The sequence below is a fragment of the Lutra lutra genome, chromosome 10, assembly GCF_902655055.1.
Source record: "Lutra lutra chromosome 10, mLutLut1.2, whole genome shotgun sequence".
NCBI lineage: Eukaryota > Metazoa > Chordata > Mammalia > Carnivora > Mustelidae > Lutra > Lutra lutra.
In genome coordinates, this window is record NC_062287.1 from 66,522,045 (window position 1) to 66,541,827 (window position 19,783).

Sequence of the window (19,783 nt, forward strand, 5' to 3'; positions counted from 1 at the left end):
CCAGGCACCAGGACGGGGAGCAAATATATTCCCGAGGCGTTATATTATGGCAGCCACAAGAGACTACTACAGGTAATGCGCGTTCGAAGCAAACATAGAGCAACCTTACAACTAGCGATTTGACCCCTAGGTATAAATCCACAAGGAATGGGTGCATACATGCACCAAAAGACAGGAACAAGGATGGTCATAGCAGTAGTATTCTTAATACTCGCAGGTGTCCCATGGCTGTAAATATACTGTCAATATGGTACATTCATAAAATGGAATATTACATAGTAATAAAAATCACAAAAGCAGAACAGAGGCACTTTACAATATAACAGTGAAAGAAAGAAGCCAACATGAGAAAGCGTACACCCTATAATCCTATTTGTATAAAATTCACAATCAGGCAATGCTCTTTTCCTTCATCTGGGTGCTGGTTATGTGGGCGTGTTTGCTTTGAAAGCTCACGAATCTGTACACCTACCATTTGTCTACTGTCTGTACTTATGCTAGATGTCAGTAATGAATTTACATAAAACTAGTCATCCATGAGAAATATCGCAGCATTGTAAGGATGGAGAATGAGATGCGGTACTCTGTTGGGTGGAGATAGTGTGATCTGCTGACCTGTGACCCTCCACTTGGTGCAGCCACAGCAGCCGGGCCCACAGAAACGAGGAGCTGGTGGAGAGCACAGCAGACAATCACCAGGGAGTCCCAGCACAGGACGCCAGTGACACACACATCATGATTGCCTTCAGTTGTGTGTTGAGACAAGTGATGACTCTTTTAAACCCGTAGTATAATTGCACAAATATACATATCTTCTATACTATCTTTGTAAAAACATCATTTGTGCTGCTGGAGGTAAGATAAGTAAACTCTGAAAATGGTGTCCAATCAGAACAGGTCAGTCTGTGGTGTTCATAGGCAAAGGTGGTCCACTGCACTTTGTCGAAGAGGCCATTTCTCTTATCTGTGTTTCAGCATCCTCTTTGGATATCTGCAGCCTAGGCTGTGACTGGCCAATTTTTCCTAGGATAACTTATCTTCCTCATAGCTTCCCCACATTCTCCACCAGGAGAAGGTCACCTGGGCTAGCAAAGCTCTCGCGGCTATAAATTTTAGCAGCAGCTGTGATCTACTCAAGGGCAGAGCCCCGAAGACCATAACTGGCATTCTGAGATGTCAGAGAGCTTGGGGGACCCTTGGGTTCCCTCCTGTTAGGGAAGGGCATAGGTGCCCAAAACCGGATTGTGATTTACCCATAGTCTCCCCAAAGAAGGCAGGTGTTCCTCTTTAGGAATTGATCACCTTCCTTGCTCCCCATCCCCGAGGATCCCGGCACAGCAGCATCTGCTATCCCAGACCCCTTCCAGGCAAGGCAGGTAGGACTCTCCCCTTCTCCCCATGAGCATATGGAGGCCCCCGGGCCTAGAGCAGACACGAAAGGAGTTTAACCATCTTTCCCCAAGCCAGACAAACATGAGTACACCCCCAGCAGGGGGCTGTCTCAGGGAACTCACCTGCGGTGTCATCCCGTGGCAGATGTACACGATGGGAACGTTCTCTGTGTCTGGACCCTGATCGAGACACAAGTCGGTCTTCAGAGAGTTCTGCAGCTGAATGCCAGAGGAGGGGCGGCCACACCAAAGAGAAGAGCAGAGAAACAAATGCATTAAATCAGGAGACGCCAGCATTCCACAGAGACGGGCTCCATTTCCATAATCAACCCGAGGTCCCTTGAATACTGTGGAAAGCAACAAGCACCAGCTTTTGCCTGAATAAAGGTGCTGAGGGAAACCCAGCTTCGTGTGAAGGAGAGCTGTTCTCATGTTGTTAAAGGGTAAGTGGAGACAGTGGCGGTAAGAATAAAAGATACACACACAGAGAAGATGATGCTCAGAATGCACCCCCTTCCATTTCCACAGGGGTGACACCAGGGCTTCCAATAGTCCCCGGAAAGAAGTCTTTGCTCTGGAAGGTTGGGGGAAGTTGGGCAAGATGTTTGCTGCTTTCAGGTCTGAGATGTCCTCTGGGACCAGGTCCTCTCTGCCCCCTGCAGATCCAGCAGTGGCTGGCCTGGCCCCACTGGTGCCCAGATGACAAGGATGTTCCAGAGTGGGAGTTCTGGCAGGTGAATAAGAGAGAATGGGACCAAGGGAGTAGGAGAAGAGAGAGTTATCTCTTACCCTCACCTGCAGGCACATAGCAAACAACAGAACCAATGCCTCACCATGTCAGGTAAGAAAACCAGTATCCAATGTCCCTTTCTGGCAGAAGCCCACTCCCAGACCCTGGAAAGGACAGCTTACAGTCCTCATGGCCCTGTTCACCAGCCACAGCTGAGCAGACCATGGTGGGCACCAATAGGCAGTTTGGAATGAGTTAATAATTCTCTTTCTTTTTCTTGCTCTCCTCCATCCTTCTCTTTCTGGAATGGAACCATCTCATCATCCTCTTATTCCATGCTAGAACTCTCAGTGAGAGAGTCAGTGGTCCATGGGTGGCGGCCGCTAGAATCGTGAGGCCATTTAGATTGGGTCTGGGGGATCTGCTGGGCCAGGTGTAAGCAGAGAAACCCAGCTGTGGCCAAGGAAGAGATGCAGCATGAGATGGAATTAGAGACACTGTGCCCTGCTCTGGCTTTGGTGGCCTCCCAGCACTAGTGCCCATGCCCAGCTCTATGTCAGTTCCTGCGTGCATATGCAAGGTGGTGGCGTTGTTCCCCACCTTGACTTGATCTAGCTTATATAGGTCTTGTTAGCTTCGAAGCGCTCTGTTTAGAACAGGACACAGATACTGGAATTCAGGGAAGACCAGGGCAAAGGACCGCAGGTGGGTCATCTATTCTAGGAGGCCAGAGACTGACAGCGGCTGAGCTTCCATGGTCTTGACGACTTGTGGCAGGAGTGCAGGGAACCCAGTAAAGGGGTGCAAAATGGCATGACCAGAGGCCCATGTGTGCTCCCAGCATACCTTGTTCTTGATAGGAAAGGAATAGAGTCAAATCCCTTTCTTGAGCTTTCTCACCTCTACCGGGTGAAGGCACTTCAATCTCAGACTTGCGGTTTGGAGGTTCTGAAGAATTATAAACATGAGCCAGCTCCCGAGGCAGAGGCCCCAGAAACATCCATGCAGCAAATCCTCTTCTGTAAAACAACTACGTGGCTTGCCTTTGTGAGGGAGCCCATATCAATGCACTCTGGACTTCTCCTGCAGCCCGCAGAGAAGCCGATATCGCATCTAAAGCTGAGAGCTGTAATCCATTAGTGAGACCTGCTAACGGCGGTCGCAGGGAGAAAGATCCAGAAAGCCCTGATGTCAGCCTTGGCTTTCTGCTGGGTTCTCAAAGCCATCCTCTGGGTGAGGAGGTAGGCGGTGCCTTTCGATAAAGTCGCCCCAGCTCTGTGTCATCCCTCCCCCGTGAAGCAGGTGGTCTTTGATGCTGTCGGGAGAGACAGGCTGGGATGGAATCCTGGCTCCAGCTGTGTGGTCTTGGACGAAGAACACAGCTCCTTCTTGTCTGTTTTCTTCTCTCTAAAGTAGGGATAATACCAGTGCCTGCCTCACAGGACTGTTAGAGGAGGAGTAAATGCAAGCATATCCACAAGTAGGGAGCACCGGACCTGACAAACAGCAAATGCACAGTAATTGTTCGCTACTCCTATGACTGCTATGACCTTGCTGACAGCCACTCAGGGCAACTGGCCATTATGGCTGCATCTATGTGCCAGCCACCACATGAAGTGCTCACCGCGTGTCCCCCCACCTCTCCCTCAGAGGAACCTCACCAGGTCGGCGACATTCTCTCTTTGAAGGATGAGGAACTGTGGCGTAGCCAGAAGGTCTGTCTGACCTCCTTGTGTGTGATGCCACGCCCGTGGCATGGACCCTTCCCCATGTCACCTCTCCTTATGCCTTCTCTTTATCTGGCTAAATGCGCCTCCTCCTTTGGTTCTCAGCTTCTCTGTCACTCCGGAAGTCTCTCCTGACCCAAGCCTGGGTGTTAGGCCATGGCCCCGTGGTTTACCAGCGCCTCCATTTATCTTACTGCTGCATTTAGCGTGCTTGGTTCTTGTCCCTTCTTCGAGTGCCTGTATCCACCGTCTGACCAGGCTAGGTCTGAGTCTTTCTCATTGTCTCAGACATGGGCCAGTCCTGGCCCATGGGAGACAGTAAATACACTCATGGGATGAATGAATGAAGGCAACGAACAAATGAATGGCATTCCCAAACGAATGATGTTAGGAAGCAGACAAGGAGCAAGTTCTTTCCGTCATGCAAATGGTGACGATCCTGAGACTGTGAAAAATGCCCCCTGAGATGGTATGATTACAGCTTTGAAGGTTTTGTAAATGGTTGAGATTACACACAGAGTAAGTGGCAAAGCTAACATTCCAGAAGCCGGGCGTGTCTGTTTCTAGATGCTGCTTCATCTCTGCTGTCGCACTAGAGCTGGGATTGATTCAAGGACCCCGCCTCTTGGACATGGGGCTCAGTGATCCAGGGGAAACTCATGCCCACACAATGGGGCCCACAGGCCCTTCTGCCCACAGGAGTCATTAATGGAATCTGTTAGCAGATAAGTGGCCAGGGCTCTAGACTTGACCCTGGCCCCACTGAGAGTCCCAGGAGATTATTTGACCTGAGCAATGTAGTTTGGCCTAAGATGGAAAGGAAAGGGTAGAAAGAAACTCTACCCCTGAGAAGACATCTGGTCTCTGCATTTTAGAATAAAAATAATCACTAGGAAGAATGGTTCAGCCTCAGCAAATCCTTGCTCTTGTGGCTGTATCCTGCTTTGCCCATCTTCACCCTAGTGCCCCCATTAGGAGTTCATTATGATCCTTGACAAGCAAGCGTGGCTCTGCTCTGTCAGAGCCCGGCCCATGGAGGAGCCAGAAGGGAGGGGAGGCTGGCAGGGCCCTGAGCAGCGGCTGGCAGATGAAAACGGGGTGCCGGGGGGGGTGGTTGTCAAAGACCTCCACCAGCCCCAGGGATGGCTAGCACTGCTCAGCCCTTGGGGATGATGAGAGAGTGGCTTTTCAGCCACTCTGAGTAAAAACAGCTCAAATTATGGACTCAGTCAGATCCATACCACAGCCCTGTATATGCCACTTACTATTTGATCAGCTAAAGGTTTCTGGGTGTGGTGGTAAAAGGGTTCCACGGTAAACCTGTTGTACATGTCATTAAGATGAGACCCTTCTGCTTGGAAGATGAGAATGCTTTGGCCAAGACCCAGAACTTGAATGGACACACACACAACTCCGCTCTTTAAGTAATAGTTGGTGGCATGGGCTGAGAAGTTTTCCAGTATCCAGATTACCCCAGCCTGAGAAGTCAACTGTGCCATGGAAACTCTTGTGGGAGGATATGACTCCTTCCTACAGGTTGGCCTATTAGACAGCTGAGGTCTGAGGGGGTTGGGGGGATTCCTTGGATCCTGGCTCTGTGCCCTGTAGAACCCTAGGATGTCAGAGTTGGGAGGCCTGCAAAGAATGTGGAGGCCAGTCCGTAGCTAGCATTCTTCTTCCCCTCCCAGACAGAGGCTCTGCCCATTATATTCCTGCGGAGGCAGGCCTTGAACTTGGTTCTGATCATGGCTTATCCAGGGAAGAGGCCACAGTTCTTCCTTTGAGTTTCATGCTAGGATATCAAAAAGGTCTGAGGAGATACTCTCCAAAGGGAGGAAGCAGAGTGATATCAGAAGCTGATGTCTTAGGCTCAGTTTCTCTGCTGATGACCTTTGTGAACATGGGAAGATCACTTTGCCTTTCTGTTTCCTCATCTGTTCCATGTCAGTATGTAGTTTTGAGGGCTTATAACTGTCAGCAGAAAAGCTCTACGTGTTCAGGAAGCAAAAACCAGGTGAGGTATCAAAAAACCAATCGGGTATCATTGAAAATACTTCAAGAGTTGAATGATCCTGGGAACATTGGGACAATAGTAGAGATTACCATATTCAAAGCATTTTAACCTTAGACAGAACATACAAATTGCCAGGATATATATTTATATATCTTAGATATTTTTCTACTCTAGGAGCACAGTATTATTTTGCCTCATTTAACAGAGGAAGAAGCCAAGACCCACAGCTGTTAAGACACTTGACTGCGAAGTGGCTTGGTCAAGATTGGAACCAGGTCTGTCTGGATCCAAACCCTGTGCCTTCCATTGGGGTGACTGCTCTGTGCTAATCAACAGGTGGTCCTAAAACATCCTTCAAAATACAGTGAACCCAGGAAGGTTGTATTCCAGAACTCCTTTCCTGGAAGCCATGTGTGTGAGTAGAAAGCATAAGCCCTTAGATGGGGGAGGCATGCAGGCTGGTTGCTAGAACCTCAGGCACCCATGCTGGGGGACAGCGGGTGTTCATTATGTTATCTTGCCAGTCTACCCTAACCGCAGGTATTTGTTTTATTAAGTAGAACATGAAGGTTTGAGGCTAGAGCTAAATTGCTTAAGACTGTAAAGGAGAGATTTAGAACAAGGGAACAGAGGTTTGAGTTATAACACCAAAGGCTGTCTCTCGTCCACTGGTCTACCAGATGTCCCACATAGGAGGCTGCCTCTCATCTGCTGGTCTACCAGAGGTCCCTACATGGGAGGTTGTCTCTAGTTCACTGGTCTACCAGAGGTCCCACATAGGAGGCTGCCTCTAGTCCTCTAGTCTACACATGGGAAGCAGAAGCCCCCTTCTCTCCTTTCCTCTGACCCCACACCTCTGCCTGGCCTTGCTTTCTATGCCCACATGAAGCCCCAGGGGACACTTCCTTACCACCCCATAGGCGATGATGTCCGAGTACATCCTCATCTCTGGGTACACACTGACCAGGTACCACCGGAAGGTCTTGCACTGCAGCTGTTTCCTCAGAGCCTTCCTCGCTGTGATGTCCCCAATGTCGATCCCAGAGTCCTGCAAGGGCAAGCAAATGCAGAGCTCCAGCTACCAGCAGGACACCTCTTCTCCCCAGATCTCCCCGCCCACACTCCTGGACACTGTCTAGTGAAGGAAGGACGCGGGGACTTAGCTCATTCATTTCCCCACATTGTACGTAACCCCATGACTGTCCCCATGTGGGCACTGAAACATGAGGGCTGCATGGATGGGGACTATCATCCAAGGCCATTGAAAATAAATGAAAAAAAAGGAAAGAAAAGAAAAGAAAAGAAAAAGCTGGGGCCCAGGTGTAGGTGAAAGATACTGAAGCATACAGTTGGAGGTTTTTTCTATCTTATGATATGAGACAAGAGGTTCTGAGCTATTAGTGGGGGGAAAGAAAAGGGGGAGAGTTGAAGATGGAGTCATACTAATTCAAATTCTATTCCTAATCATTGTAACAGCAAAGGCTTGTTGAACACTTGCGGAGTGTGAGGTTCCGTCCTCCATGAGACCTGCCCCGGGGTTTACATTTATGCGCAGTGCCCCATTTGCAGAGAGGTTCTACGACATCTTGCCTGAAGTCCTACAGCTGATAAAAGGCAGAGCTGAGACTTGAACCCCAGAGCCTGCCCTTCTGCCTCCTAAGACCCAAGTTCTTAGTGTAGAGAGTACTTGGGTCTGTCACTTCCTGGGGATATCAGCAAGGTGGGCCCTAAGCCATCACCATACACCAGGCAAGGGGTAGTAATGGAGACATGGAGGTGTTCTTGAGTTAGAGAGAGGGAAAAGTCCCCACATTTCTTGTGGTCCCAGAGCCGAGGGGAAAACACGGAGTCCCTGCACACCAGCCCTGCACCAGGCACAGGACCAGGCAAAGAGGGGCTGAAGCCAGAGCAGAGGACGGCGAGGAGTCTCTACAGCTGGGAGTCCGATGTGGACTCAGCGACTTCTTAGAGGATGACAACCACAGAGCCAGGGACCAGCCAGGTTCAGTGGTATCTCACGAGACACTAGCCCAGCATGGAGGGAGCGGAGCAAAGGGAGATGCAGCTCTCTCTCACTGACGCCACAGCTCATGTGTTGGCTGTGGGAACCCCCGGGGTTCTAGGGTCAACTCTGGGGTCAAGTTTCTGGGCTTGGGAAGATAATGAAATGGACATTTGACGTGTCTGAGAAAAATCACAAAGATGGCTGCTGCACGTATCTGCCCGTGATTGGAACAAAGTATTTGGTATTAGATCAGGGGGGCTCGAGGAACAACCAAGTGTAGATACAGAAGAAATACATTTATTTTTGCCCACCAGAATTTAGGCAATATAAAAATACAAAAATTTGAACCTCCTATGGCCCGAGGGTTCAGGTTTCAGACTGCAAAGGTACAATGCCAGTGAGGACCTTCCTTCTGAGGACGTCTTGATGACCGCATCTATGAATTGCCTACTCCTCAGCTCCGGCCCAGAGCCCTCCCACCAACTGCTATTTGGCTTTTCTCTGCTGGATTCAGGAAACATGTTTGACTGATCTCCATGCTCTGACCTACTGCTGAGCTGAGCTATGGACGAGACCAGGTTGAGAATGTTTGAGTCTCGAATGTAGCAACTGGCAATAAATGTGACCTCCTCACTCCCTCCACCCCTTACCCCAAGGGATTTGTTAAGTTTTAGCTCTTTGAACTTCTCTGCACCTTATCCTTATCTCGCAAACCTATTTGCCAGGGCCCAGGCCTTCCTTCTTCACGGTATAATTGCCTTTACATGAAAATAAACTAGCACTGTGTCTCAGTTTTTATGGGAAGCCACTAGAAGCTAGAAGAACCTGCCCTTGGAAGGCGTCCATGTTTTCTTAAATTCTGGGTTCCCATGGGAAAAATTACTTTCTATGCTCAGGATCAAGGGACAGTTTGTCTCTCTCCCTATGACCTCATGGAAGGTGGGAGAACTATCCATCAGGGGTCCATTTCCACTTTAACTTCTAGGAGACTCTAGGATCAGAGCTTTGCTCAACTTATATTTCTGGTTATCATGGCCCTTTTCTCTTCCTATTTATTAGTTGACTTTTGCCTTGCTGTTTTAATGGTTCAGCATCTGTACCATGTATTTATTATAAATTGCATCAAACTCTTCTCAGATTGGGGTTAGAAATTGAGAAATAAGCAAACATTCTCAGAGAGGGTCACGTTGGCCCTTATTATTTAAAAAAAAAACAAAACACAAAACATATCTTCCCCCCTTGCCAAATACTCAATGGGTTGAATAGTGAGTGTCTCCTGCAAAATTCGTGTCTAACCAGAACCTGTGAATGTGGTCTTATTTGGAAATAGGATCATTGCAGACGGAATTCAGATCTGTGGATGAAATCAATTGGGTTTGGGGTGAGCTCTAAATGCAATGACTGGTATATTCATAAATCAGAGGAGGGGAGGTTTGAACACACAGAGACATAGAGATGGGGGTCAAGATTGGAGTGATGCATTTATAAACCAAGGAATGCCAGGAGCCACCAAAGCTGGAAGAGGCAAGAAATATCCTCTTCTAGAGCCTTCTGAGGGAGCACAGTGTCACCAGCACCTTGATGTTGGGCTTCTGGGCTCCAGAACTGTGAGAGAATCAAATTCTTTTGTTGAAAGCCACTCGATGTGTGGCAATGGGTTATGGCAGCCCTTGGAAATGAAAACACTCAGCCACACAAAAAGCTGTATTCCTGGGGCACCTGGGTGGCTCAGTTGGTTAAAGCAGCTGCCTTCAGCTTGGGTCATGATCCCAGAGTCCTGGGATCAAGCCCCACGATGGGCTCCTTGTTTGGTGGGAAGCCTGGGTCTTCCTCTCCCTCTGCCTGCTGTTCTGCCTACTTGTGCTCTCTATCTCTGTGTCAAATAAATACGTAAAATATCGAATTTAAAAAAAAAGCTATATTCCTGCCTGTGTGTGCGGCCACAAGCACAATCTCTTTTATAGCCAAACCTGAAGAAGGGCTGTCAGCTCCCCACCGTCACACAGCCTGTCTTTGGGCAAGAGGAAGCAGGGGTGGGTCTAGAGTTCCCGAACCCCGGGTGAGAAAGCACTGATGCTTTGCTGCAGGCCCACTTTCCGTTTGTTGATGAGCAAACTGATTTTCAATCAAAGCAGACAGGATCCCAGAGCTGGCAGCTCTTCCCACCTTCCAAAAGCTTGGGACCGAACGTGGCGAGGAAGCGGATGGGAGAGGCAGCTCTGGCTGGTACACAGCCTGGGGAGGACTGGGCACAGAAGGCAAGCGGGGAGGATGGCGGCCCGGCAAGGGCATTTTAAAGCTGGGGTGGGAAGGCCCGGGCGTAAACAAGGCCAGCCACAGCAAGAGCTAAAACTTAGCTGGTGACTTTGCTATGGGCCGAGCACCGATCAAAGTCTTTACGTAGACTAACTTATCTAATTCTCAAGGCAGCCACTGGGCAGGGTTGAAGGGGTCCAGCTCCCTACCTACAGCTAGGATGCTGCAGACAAAAGGGGAAATCAATAGGAAATAGATGTCCTTGTGGTTGAGCACAAGGTACTAGGACACCACCCCATCAAGGGCAGCTGGGGACACTCTTGGGGAAAACACAGGGGGTGGGTGTTGTAGCATCCACACTTCCTCCCTCTTCTTTCTTTGTCAGTTCATCTTCAGTACGTGTCAGTCGTTGTCTTAAGCTCTCTGCATACTAACAGGAAGAAGACACAGACTTTGCCTGAAAGGAGGATCTGGAAGATCCAGACAAGTCAACAGTCTCTCTGCACATAGTGTGCAGAAAGGGAAGCTGAGGGAGAGCTGCCCTATGGGGCAGCCAGGATGGGAGGGGGCGGTGGGGGGAAGTGAGGGTGAGCAGTCACGGAAGGCTTCCTGGAGTAGGTGATGCTCAAGGTGAATTTGGAAGGACTAGCAGGATGCGCTAAACTAGTATTACTCAAACTTGGCAGTCTCAAACCACCACCCAGAAAGTTTTTAATGGATTCTGGCACCACTAGGCATCTACTCATCAGAATCTCTAAGGATGAGACCCAGAAGCAGTATATTTAAAGCTCTTCAAGTCATTCTGATGCAGTTGGTCTGCAGATGCGCTTTTAGGAGTTACTGACCCAAGGAGAAAGGAATGGCACATACTGCCAGCAGATCCATTTGTTAATAAAGCATCAGTGAGGCTTTCCTGAGCCCTGACCACATGCCTGCCTTGTGCGAGGCCTGCTGGCACAAAAGGGAAGAACACGATCTGTCCCCAGAAAGCCTCGAGTCTCAGGCGGTGGTTCCCAGCCCTGGACGGACATTAGAATCCCCGAAGAGCTTTCCAAAAAATGATTCCTGGTCCCCTTCCAAGCCAATTAAGTCATAATCTCTGGGAGCACAAGGGATTTTAAAGTTCTGCCAGATTTGAGAGCCCCTGGTTTAATGAGAGAGAGAGAGAATTTTATACAACAGAACATTCTTTTACACAGCAATGATGCAATGACAGAGACATGCAGGCAAAGGGGGCATTTTCTCCCACTGAGGCTGACTTCCTAGAGGAGGAGTCTCAGCGCTGAGTCTAACTGGGTGGAGGGAAATGGGGGAAGGTGGAGGCTGGGGAAGAGGCGGAGGGCAGGGAATGCATGCAGAGAGGACAAGATGCGCAAACGCATGGAGGCCAGAAAGGGTGCGGAGCGGACTTGGGTGTTCTCTCTGGCTGTGCCGGCCGCGGAACTCCGGGACAGAACAGGGGAAAGGGACTAGAGATGGCAGTGGAGAAAGCACATCAAACAACAGGCTTAATGCCTGAACTTGTGCACCATGAAGAGTCCTTTAAAGATTTTAAGCAGGGCAATGACGTGGTCCCTGTGAGGTTCTTTGTTTGTTTTTTGTTTTTTAAAGATAACTTTGGGTAGTACAGAGGATAGATTTGAAGGTGATAAGGCTTGAGCCAGGGAAACCAGCCCAAAGCTCTTGCAGAGGAAAAGACAAGGCTTGAACTCAGACGTGATGGGGTTGGGAAAGGACAGGATAGGGCTTCGTGACGGGCTGGGAATGCGGCTTGAGGGAAAGAAGGATCAAAGGAAGATGCCCAGTTTCAAGCTCGTGGATCTGGGCAGATAGATGGTGGTATCCCAAACTGTGGTGAGGAGGGAGAACAGGAGCAGCTCTGGGCAGAGGGGAGGATGTTCTCTGTTTTGGCAGACTCTGTCTCAAGTGCTCAAGGGAGCAACCAGGAGATGTGCAGCTGTAGGTCTGAAGCTGAAGGCACAAGTCAGGGCTGCAGATCTTAGTTCGGAAGTCATCAACAGATACAAGCACCCAGGAACAGAAGGGGCCACCAGGGAGATGAGGTTTAATGAGAGCGGTTGGCCAAGGATGGATCCCTGGGTACATGTGAGCATCCGAGGGAGGTGAGAGTTGCCCACAAGGAAATTAAGAGCAATCAGAGAAAGATGGGGGTGTACTGGGCTGTGGCATCATAGAGCCAAGTGAGTACAGAGTTTCAAGGGAAAGGTGGGATCTTGTAGCTTAAAGACTTTAAAATGCCCATTAAGCAGTTAGGATGCTTTGTCACAAGCAGTTTGGGTGCAGTACTGAGACTTCAGAAGTGAATGGAAGGGAAAAGGTGTTGACCCTTTCCAGAAACCTGAGAAGAGTTAGGAGAGGGTATCTGGACAAAGCAGGGAATGTGGGGCGGGCGGGGGTTGGGTCAAGGGATAGACTTTTAGAAAACATACTGACCTCTTCTTTTTCAGCCTGAGGCTTTATCCTGGACCCTCCCACCCTGCATCTGCTTTTCTTGAGTTCACTCCCCTCTCCTCCCACCCATCTGACTGGGTTTGAACTACTCCTCTGAGGAGTCACAGATGCACACTGAAGTTTCATCATTCTCCAATTACTTTTCTCACTTGCTTCTCTGCCATTCATTGGATTTACTGTCCATTTCCACATTCCATTTCTGGCAGTAGCAATGAGGGGAGAAACCTAAAAGGTTTGCAGCTTTGGGGTGTGGAGAGAAGGTGGTCGGAGTATGGACAGGACTCTGCTAAGGGACTGGGGATCTATGGTGCTTTATTGCTAGGTTCCTGGGGGACTTTCCAAGCGTTCTTAACGTTTTGCTATCAGAGGACACCCACAGAGGCACTCAGCATGCTCCCCAGAATACTGTGATCCAACGCCCACAGTCACAGATGGGTCCAGAAGGCACTCCTGTTTCCCTAGAAACACTCCCACTGTCAGGGATGCAATCCTGGGGCTGGTTCATCAGGGTTGCCCGCACCCTGGCTGGTACTTCTTGACTCTTCATTCTTCTCTCTGCTGCTGAAATGTCACTGGTTGTGGGCATACACGTCCCAATGCAAGCCTCCTCCCCCATGATGGTGGTGGGGATGGGGAGCTGCCTAAAAGCCCCTGCCCATGGCCCAGCCTATTTTCTCACTCAGCCAGAGCAACATTAGCTGAGTGGCGAGATCGGGGAACGGGGACTTCATATGGAAACTTCAGGCAAAAATCAAGCATTTCCCTATTAGGAAGAAAGAACTAAAGCTTTTTAAAGGACTCCCAAGGGGAAAGAAAGAGGTCATGCAGTCAGCAGCTGTCTCAGATAGACACTGCAACATAAGCAATGATCTCCAGGCAGGCAGGCCGGTGAGCAGGTGGGGAGCCCGTGGCTGGCATCTGTTGGGTTCTCCCAACTCAGTGGTCCAAGGTCATTTCCATATGACACATGGCAAGGCTGAACAAATCTACTAGAGAAATATTGCTTTTTCTCGGGCACTCCGTAAGTGTTAGTGGCAAGAGGGACAGAGGACAGTGGCAGGCAACAATGAGATTCTGTGAAGGTTAGGAAGAGCTGAAAAGTGTCCAGAACAGTTCCCTTCTCCTCCTGAGGATCCTTGAGAGGGTGCATCCCCTCCCCAGGCATGTGGGTCAAGATATCTCAAAGCCATGTGGACATTCCTAAGTGCTCTGGTCAAAGGTTCAATGGAGAAGCCTGAATCCAGTCTATAGGGAGATTAAGGTGCGTTTTGTGAATTCTGGTAATTTCTGGTATATTTATATAGCAGAGAAGCTGAGGACCTGGGAACATGAGGTAAACTTGGAACCATCTGCTCCAACATTCTCATTTATTTATTTAGTTAGTTTAAAAAGATTTTATTTATTTATTTGAGAGAGAGAGAATAAGCATGAGCGGGGGTAGGGGCAGAGGGAAAAGGGAGAAGCAGACTCCTCACTGCGTATGGAGACTGATGCGGGGCTCAATCCTAGGACCCTAAGACCATGACCTGAGATCATGACCTGAGTCAAAGTCACACACCCAACTGACTAGGTCACCCAGGCGCCCCCAATTATTCTTACTTAAAATGAGGATACTGATGGGGCGCCTGGGTGAGACCATTGGTTAAGTATCTATCTGACTCTTGGTTTTGTCTCAGGTTGTGATGTCAGGGGTCGTGGGATCGGGCCCACATCAGGCTCTGCCCTCAGTGTGGAGTGTGCTCTCCTTCTGCCCCTCCTCCACTGCCTGCGCTCTCTCTAAAATAAATAAATCACACACACACAAAATATGAGGATACTGAAGTCGGGAGAGAAGTCTTCCTTTAAGCATGCTGCCCAGGGTCAGGCGTGGGGAGACACGGCTTAGTGCCTCATGGTCAGCCTCTTTTCTTCCACACGTGCTATCTTCTGGGGCTGAGAAGCTACTCTAGCACGGATCACAAGACTCTGGTTGATCCATGGGAAGAAGGGTTTAGACCCATATTTTTTGTTTTTGGTCCCCTCTCTGCAAACCCCGAAACCCCATCCCCACAAGGGCTTCCTACCTCCTGGGGTATGTTCCAGGCCATGTAGACATGGCTTTTAAACTCGTCCATCCAGACTTCAGCCACCCTAAGGGCATTCCTGCGGACGTGGGCAGTGAGGTCCTCGGTGTAGGGCTTGTGGGCTCGCTCGATGTGGGCAATCCGGGAGCAAGGCAGGACCTCCACACTGCCGCCACACTGCCACACCTGTAGGGGACACAGAGCCACTCATCAGTGTCCAGATTTGACTCTAAGCCACTAAACCAGACCAGCCTGAGCACGGACAGCTCCAGCTCTCTTCACCTTGTCTCTCAGGCCACGGTCGGCAAAGGCAGTGAGCTCTACCTTATTTCTACTCCTCTAGCAGGAAGATGATTCTGTTTCTATCTTGTTTCTTGTTGCCATGGATTTACCAGCAAAGAATTAATGTGCTTTCTCTTCCCATTCCTTCTACTGTGCAAAGAAGAGATTAAACATTTTTGTGAACAAAGATCTGGATTCTCCTTGCCCCTGGTGGAGAAGTTAACAAAAATCTTCAGAATTGTCTCTGCTGCTGTGCTTAACATAGAAGAAGCAGCAGAGAGAGACAGCATTAGAGGGGGAGAGATACAAAGAAGGGAATCATGCGAAGCTTCTCATTGACCTCAGTGAATAAGAGCTTGGACTAGATGCAATTGGACTTAAAAGAAAAGAGAGAAAAATGATCTTCTATTCTAAGTGTCGAGGGACAGTGTCTTGGAGGTCTTTCCATGATCATTCCAGCTATTCTGAACTTTGAATGTTCTGGAACATGCGTGTCCTTTTGTGCCCTTAGGCTTTTGCCCATTCTATGTGTCATTTTAGAATGCCACTCCTTCTCCAGCTGAAAAAATATCATCTCTCAAGATCTTGGCCCTATGACCTCTCTGTTGTGGGGTCTTTGTGCAATTCCTGGGGGCAGAGCTAACTGCTCCCTCCTCTGGTCTCCAAAGCTCTTGCTCTCATGACTTCCTGCTTACCTGTGAGTCTCCCTCTCTTCCTCACTCCGTGCTCCCAGATGGAAGAACAATATCTCACTTAGTTCCTGTCTCCTAACAAGTTCTTGTCACTTAGTAGCTTAGTTCTTGCCACCTAACAAAAGGCCTAGTACATAAAAGTACTTTATAAGTCCTTATTGAATAAATATGTGGCTGATGGTAATCACTCAATCAATAAGTGATCAATGCTTAATAAATGTGGGATGAATCTGAAACACTGGGCCAGAGCTGATGATTGAGGCTTCTAGGGGAACACAATCATCATCTCTGGGTGGACAGCAGAGGTCTCTTGTCAGGTACTGTCAGCTGGACAATTTGGTAGAAAATGTTCACACTTATAACATGTATCCATCAATGACCACAGGACTTCATCCAAGATAAAGTCAGCTTTGTTTTCTCTTTTTGTTTTTTATTCAAGTATAGTTAGCATACAGTGTCATGTAGTTTCAGGTGTGCACTGTAATGATTCAACAATTCTATACATTTCTCAGTGTTCGTCAAGATAACTGTACTCTAAGGTCAGCTCTGGATTTTGCTTAATTACCCCCGGAGTTAAGAAGAGAATGCCTTTTCTTCCGCCTGTCTGTTTCACACCAGTTGTCTAGTTGCTCTGGGCGGTCAGAGTCGGAAGGCAATGGATCACTTTTCCATTTTCTGAGCTTGTCTTGCATTTAGTATAATATTTAGAGTGAATGGAAAGGAAACAAGCATTCCCACTGGGTGTCTGCCGTGTGCCAAGTACTGGACTGTGCCTGTGGGCAGGTGGCACACTGTGGTGGTTATGAGGAAAGGACTTGGAACCAGACTACTTGGATTTAAATCCTGGCTCTGTTTCATGCTAGCTGCATGACCTTGGGTGAGTCACTCGATCTTGCTGTGTTTCAGTTCCCTCCTCTCAAATGGGGATTATGATAGCGCCTCTCTCATGAGGCTACCGAGGAGATTAAAGTGATTATATACAGAGTGCTTCGGAAAATGCCTGGGACATAAGAAGCATGCCATCAGCTCAGCTGTTACTATACTAATTATATTCAGCAGGATCTTCAGAATAACCCTGTGAGGGAGTGGTTGATGTCTCCAGTTCCAAATGGGGAAACTGAGGCTAAAGGCTATCCCTTGGCCAAGGCCACACAGCTGGTACTGAAGGGAAAAGGATCTGTTTGAGCCCCATGGAAGCTCACCAAAGAGAGGAAGCCATGGAAGGCCCCAGGCTGTGCACGTTCATGTCCATGACCTATACGTTCTGGGGACCTTGCTGACTTCCAATTCACTGGGCAATGAAAGCCTGTGAATACTGTGAATATGTTATTGACAACACAAAGAGTCAGGGTAATTATTCTTTGCAACTGGAACAGAGGCTATCACTTGGCGTATTTCAGCAACACAGCCCAGAACATGATTCGTAACAAAGCTCTATTATTACAAGACCTGTTTCTCAAAGAGCCGGTTCACCATTTCACGTTAGAGTGGGCGCCTCGGCCATGCTTCTGATCAGAAGGGTGACGGCCGCACGTCCCATCCACCCTGAGTGCACAGTCAAAGGAGCGGTGTGATCTCAGTGGCGGGCTCTCGAACCCACTTCCTTCATTATGGCCACAGCCCTTGTCCAGACCCCTGTCATGGCTCATCTGGACCCTGCAACAGCCTCTAAACAACTGATCTCCCTCCTGCCTTCCTCCTTCAGTCTCTTCTCCTCCCAGCAGCCAGAGCAATCTTTGGAAGGTATAAAGGGGATCATGCCCCCCTGTACCTTACCAGCACAGCCCCAAGGCTCCTGAGGCTCCTGGGGCCTGTCCTTGCTCAGCCCCCTCCACCCAGGGCTTGCTTCCCCATGCACTCCATGTCACAGTCATGCTGACCGTTCTCATTCCCTCCAGCATGCTGGGCTTCTGCACACAGAATTACGTACTCCACCCCTGCCCAGGGTCTCCTTCCGACATGGGCCAAACAGTACCCAGGACAGATCACCGGTTTCCTGCAGAGGTGGGGCTGGGCTGGGAGGGAGGACATAGTATTTGAAAATACTGCCTTGGAGCCAGTGAGAATTAAATTCAAATATTGTGCTTCTGGCCCCTGCTGCTGCGCCACCTTCGGCAGGCGACTTTTCTGCCTCAGCCTCAATATTGTCCTGGGGAGGAGGGGGATGTGTTCATGTGTTCAACCCTGGGTCTGCTTCAGTCTGAGCACCAGCAGTCAAGGGGGTAGGGGCAGGACACCTGAGCCCATTCTGTCCCCGCTGTGCACCTGCTGAGGGGTGACTTTGGGCCACTTAACCTCTTGTCTATGAAACACGCACAGCAGAAGTCATTTCTGCACAGGGCTGTGGGCTCAGGAAGCCTCTGTGTATGCTATTATTTTCTAAAAACCTTATAATTGCTGCTCTTTAGCTCTCCTGGACATCCACTTTCTGGGAAAAATATAACTGCAGAGGACTCCCATGTCTGGCTGAGCCCACCAGACAAGAGACAGGCTGCCTTCCAGAGTGACCGGCTCAGTGTGGACCAGTGCACCAGGCTCCTCCCCAGAGACTGAGAGCCCTTGTTAACCTAGAGGTCATCCCTGCTCCTCCCTCCTGTGCAAAGGAACTCATCGATGGAGAAGATGATGGCATCTGTCTAGACGGCAGCCTTTGGGTTCCCAGCGGTCTCTGGGGACAGGAGCAGAAGATGTAGACCCAGCAGGTTTGGCCCGCCACCTCTGGACCCTGCCCAGTGACACTGAGACAAACAAGAGGAAGCCCGCGTTCTCTGATACCCAGATGATGAGAGGCTCTAGGGACCAATGACTCGATGCACAGAGATTCTCAAGTCTTTCCTACAGGGGATCTCAGAGACCCTCTCATGGATGGTAGGCAAAGAATAGGAAAGGAAATCACTGGCATTTGGACCTTGTGGAAGATGATATCATGAAACTTCCGTGGAGGCGTGGGTGGGACAGGGGATGAGGAAAGGAGTGAAGGGGAGCTGTGCCTGGGACACGTCACAGTTGGCAGGAGGTAGAAAGACCTAAACCAGAAGGAGGCTACAGACAGGAAGGATTATGCCAGAGAAGCAGGGCCACTGGATGGAGGCCAAAGATGTGGGAGACAGTGATGGCTTAGCCTTGCAAGGGAGGAGGGCCGGGAAGGTGGGCACCAAAGACATGGCCAAGAAATGAAGGTCAAGGGTTAGTAACCAAGAAGGCTGATGAGGTCACCTCATCAGGAAGCACCTACAAGATAGAGAGCTTGATTTTTACATGGGGGACATGTGAGCCTGGCTTGGTAGAATAAGTGAGGCCCGTGCTCAGTCCTACGGGTACTTGGGACACCTGACACATGTCAGCCCTGGATGTAGGCTGGATCTTGTGGCTCCTGGATGGGCACTGGGAAATAGATTTCTTGACCACATCAAATTCTCTCCTGTCTCTGTGCCTTTGCTCCTGCTATTTCCATCTTTCTGGAACAATCCCCACCCCACTTGTCATCCAGCTCAAATATTACCTTCTCTGATGGCCCATTAGGTTCCCCTCGGAATACTTACGGGGCCCCACTCTTTCTCTCAGTAACACTTACTCACAACACTTCCATTTAGGTATTTACTCTTTTGATGTCTTTCTCCTGCTTCCTACTAGACTATAAGCTCCTGGAAGACAAGGATCACATTGCATACACCAGCCCCGGGCATTTAGTATACATCCAATAGTTGTTACTTCACTGAGTGATTCCCACAATCTGAAAGTCCCAGGCTTTCACGGACTACGGAAAGGCAGTTTTAACTCGCTCAGCTGGATCCCCTAATAGAGGCCATAAACATAAAATGTGGCCAGATTTTACCAAACACAATGACTTCCTTCAAATCCAAGCGTTTTTTCAGCAAAGCTCTGACATTTAAGTGCACGCCGCTGTAACTGGAGAGAGTCACTTTGGCTGCAGAGCTTAAATTAACATCGTAAAACCTGGTGAGTCATCAAATGAGCTTGGTGGAAAGCAGGTCGCTTCATCTTGTGGAACCCCGAACTCCCTGCAGAGAGCGCCCTCAACCTGGCCAGTGCTTGCGTACACCCGCAGAGGAGTCCCTGGCTTTCTCCCAAGTGGGGCCAAGAACCGGAAGTAGACGAAGTAGATGGTAAACAGCAGTCACCCGGTGTGG

At 49.4% G+C, this 19,783-nt stretch overlaps 1 protein-coding gene across 1 annotated transcript in view; it reads right to left on the reverse strand.

Annotated features, from left to right (window-relative positions):
* Nucleotides 1–19,783, reverse strand: part of GALNT18 (polypeptide N-acetylgalactosaminyltransferase 18) — a 350,227-nt gene that overhangs the window by 42,932 nt on the left and 287,512 nt on the right. The window contains exons 7-9 of the mRNA XM_047691422.1: nucleotides 14,659–14,844; nucleotides 6,773–6,910; nucleotides 1,515–1,610 (exon numbers count right to left, since the gene is read on the reverse strand). Coding sequence (XP_047547378.1) covers nucleotides 1,515–1,610; nucleotides 6,773–6,910; nucleotides 14,659–14,844 — 420 coding nt within the window. The remainder of the gene's footprint in view (nucleotides 1–1,514; nucleotides 1,611–6,772; nucleotides 6,911–14,658; nucleotides 14,845–19,783) is intronic.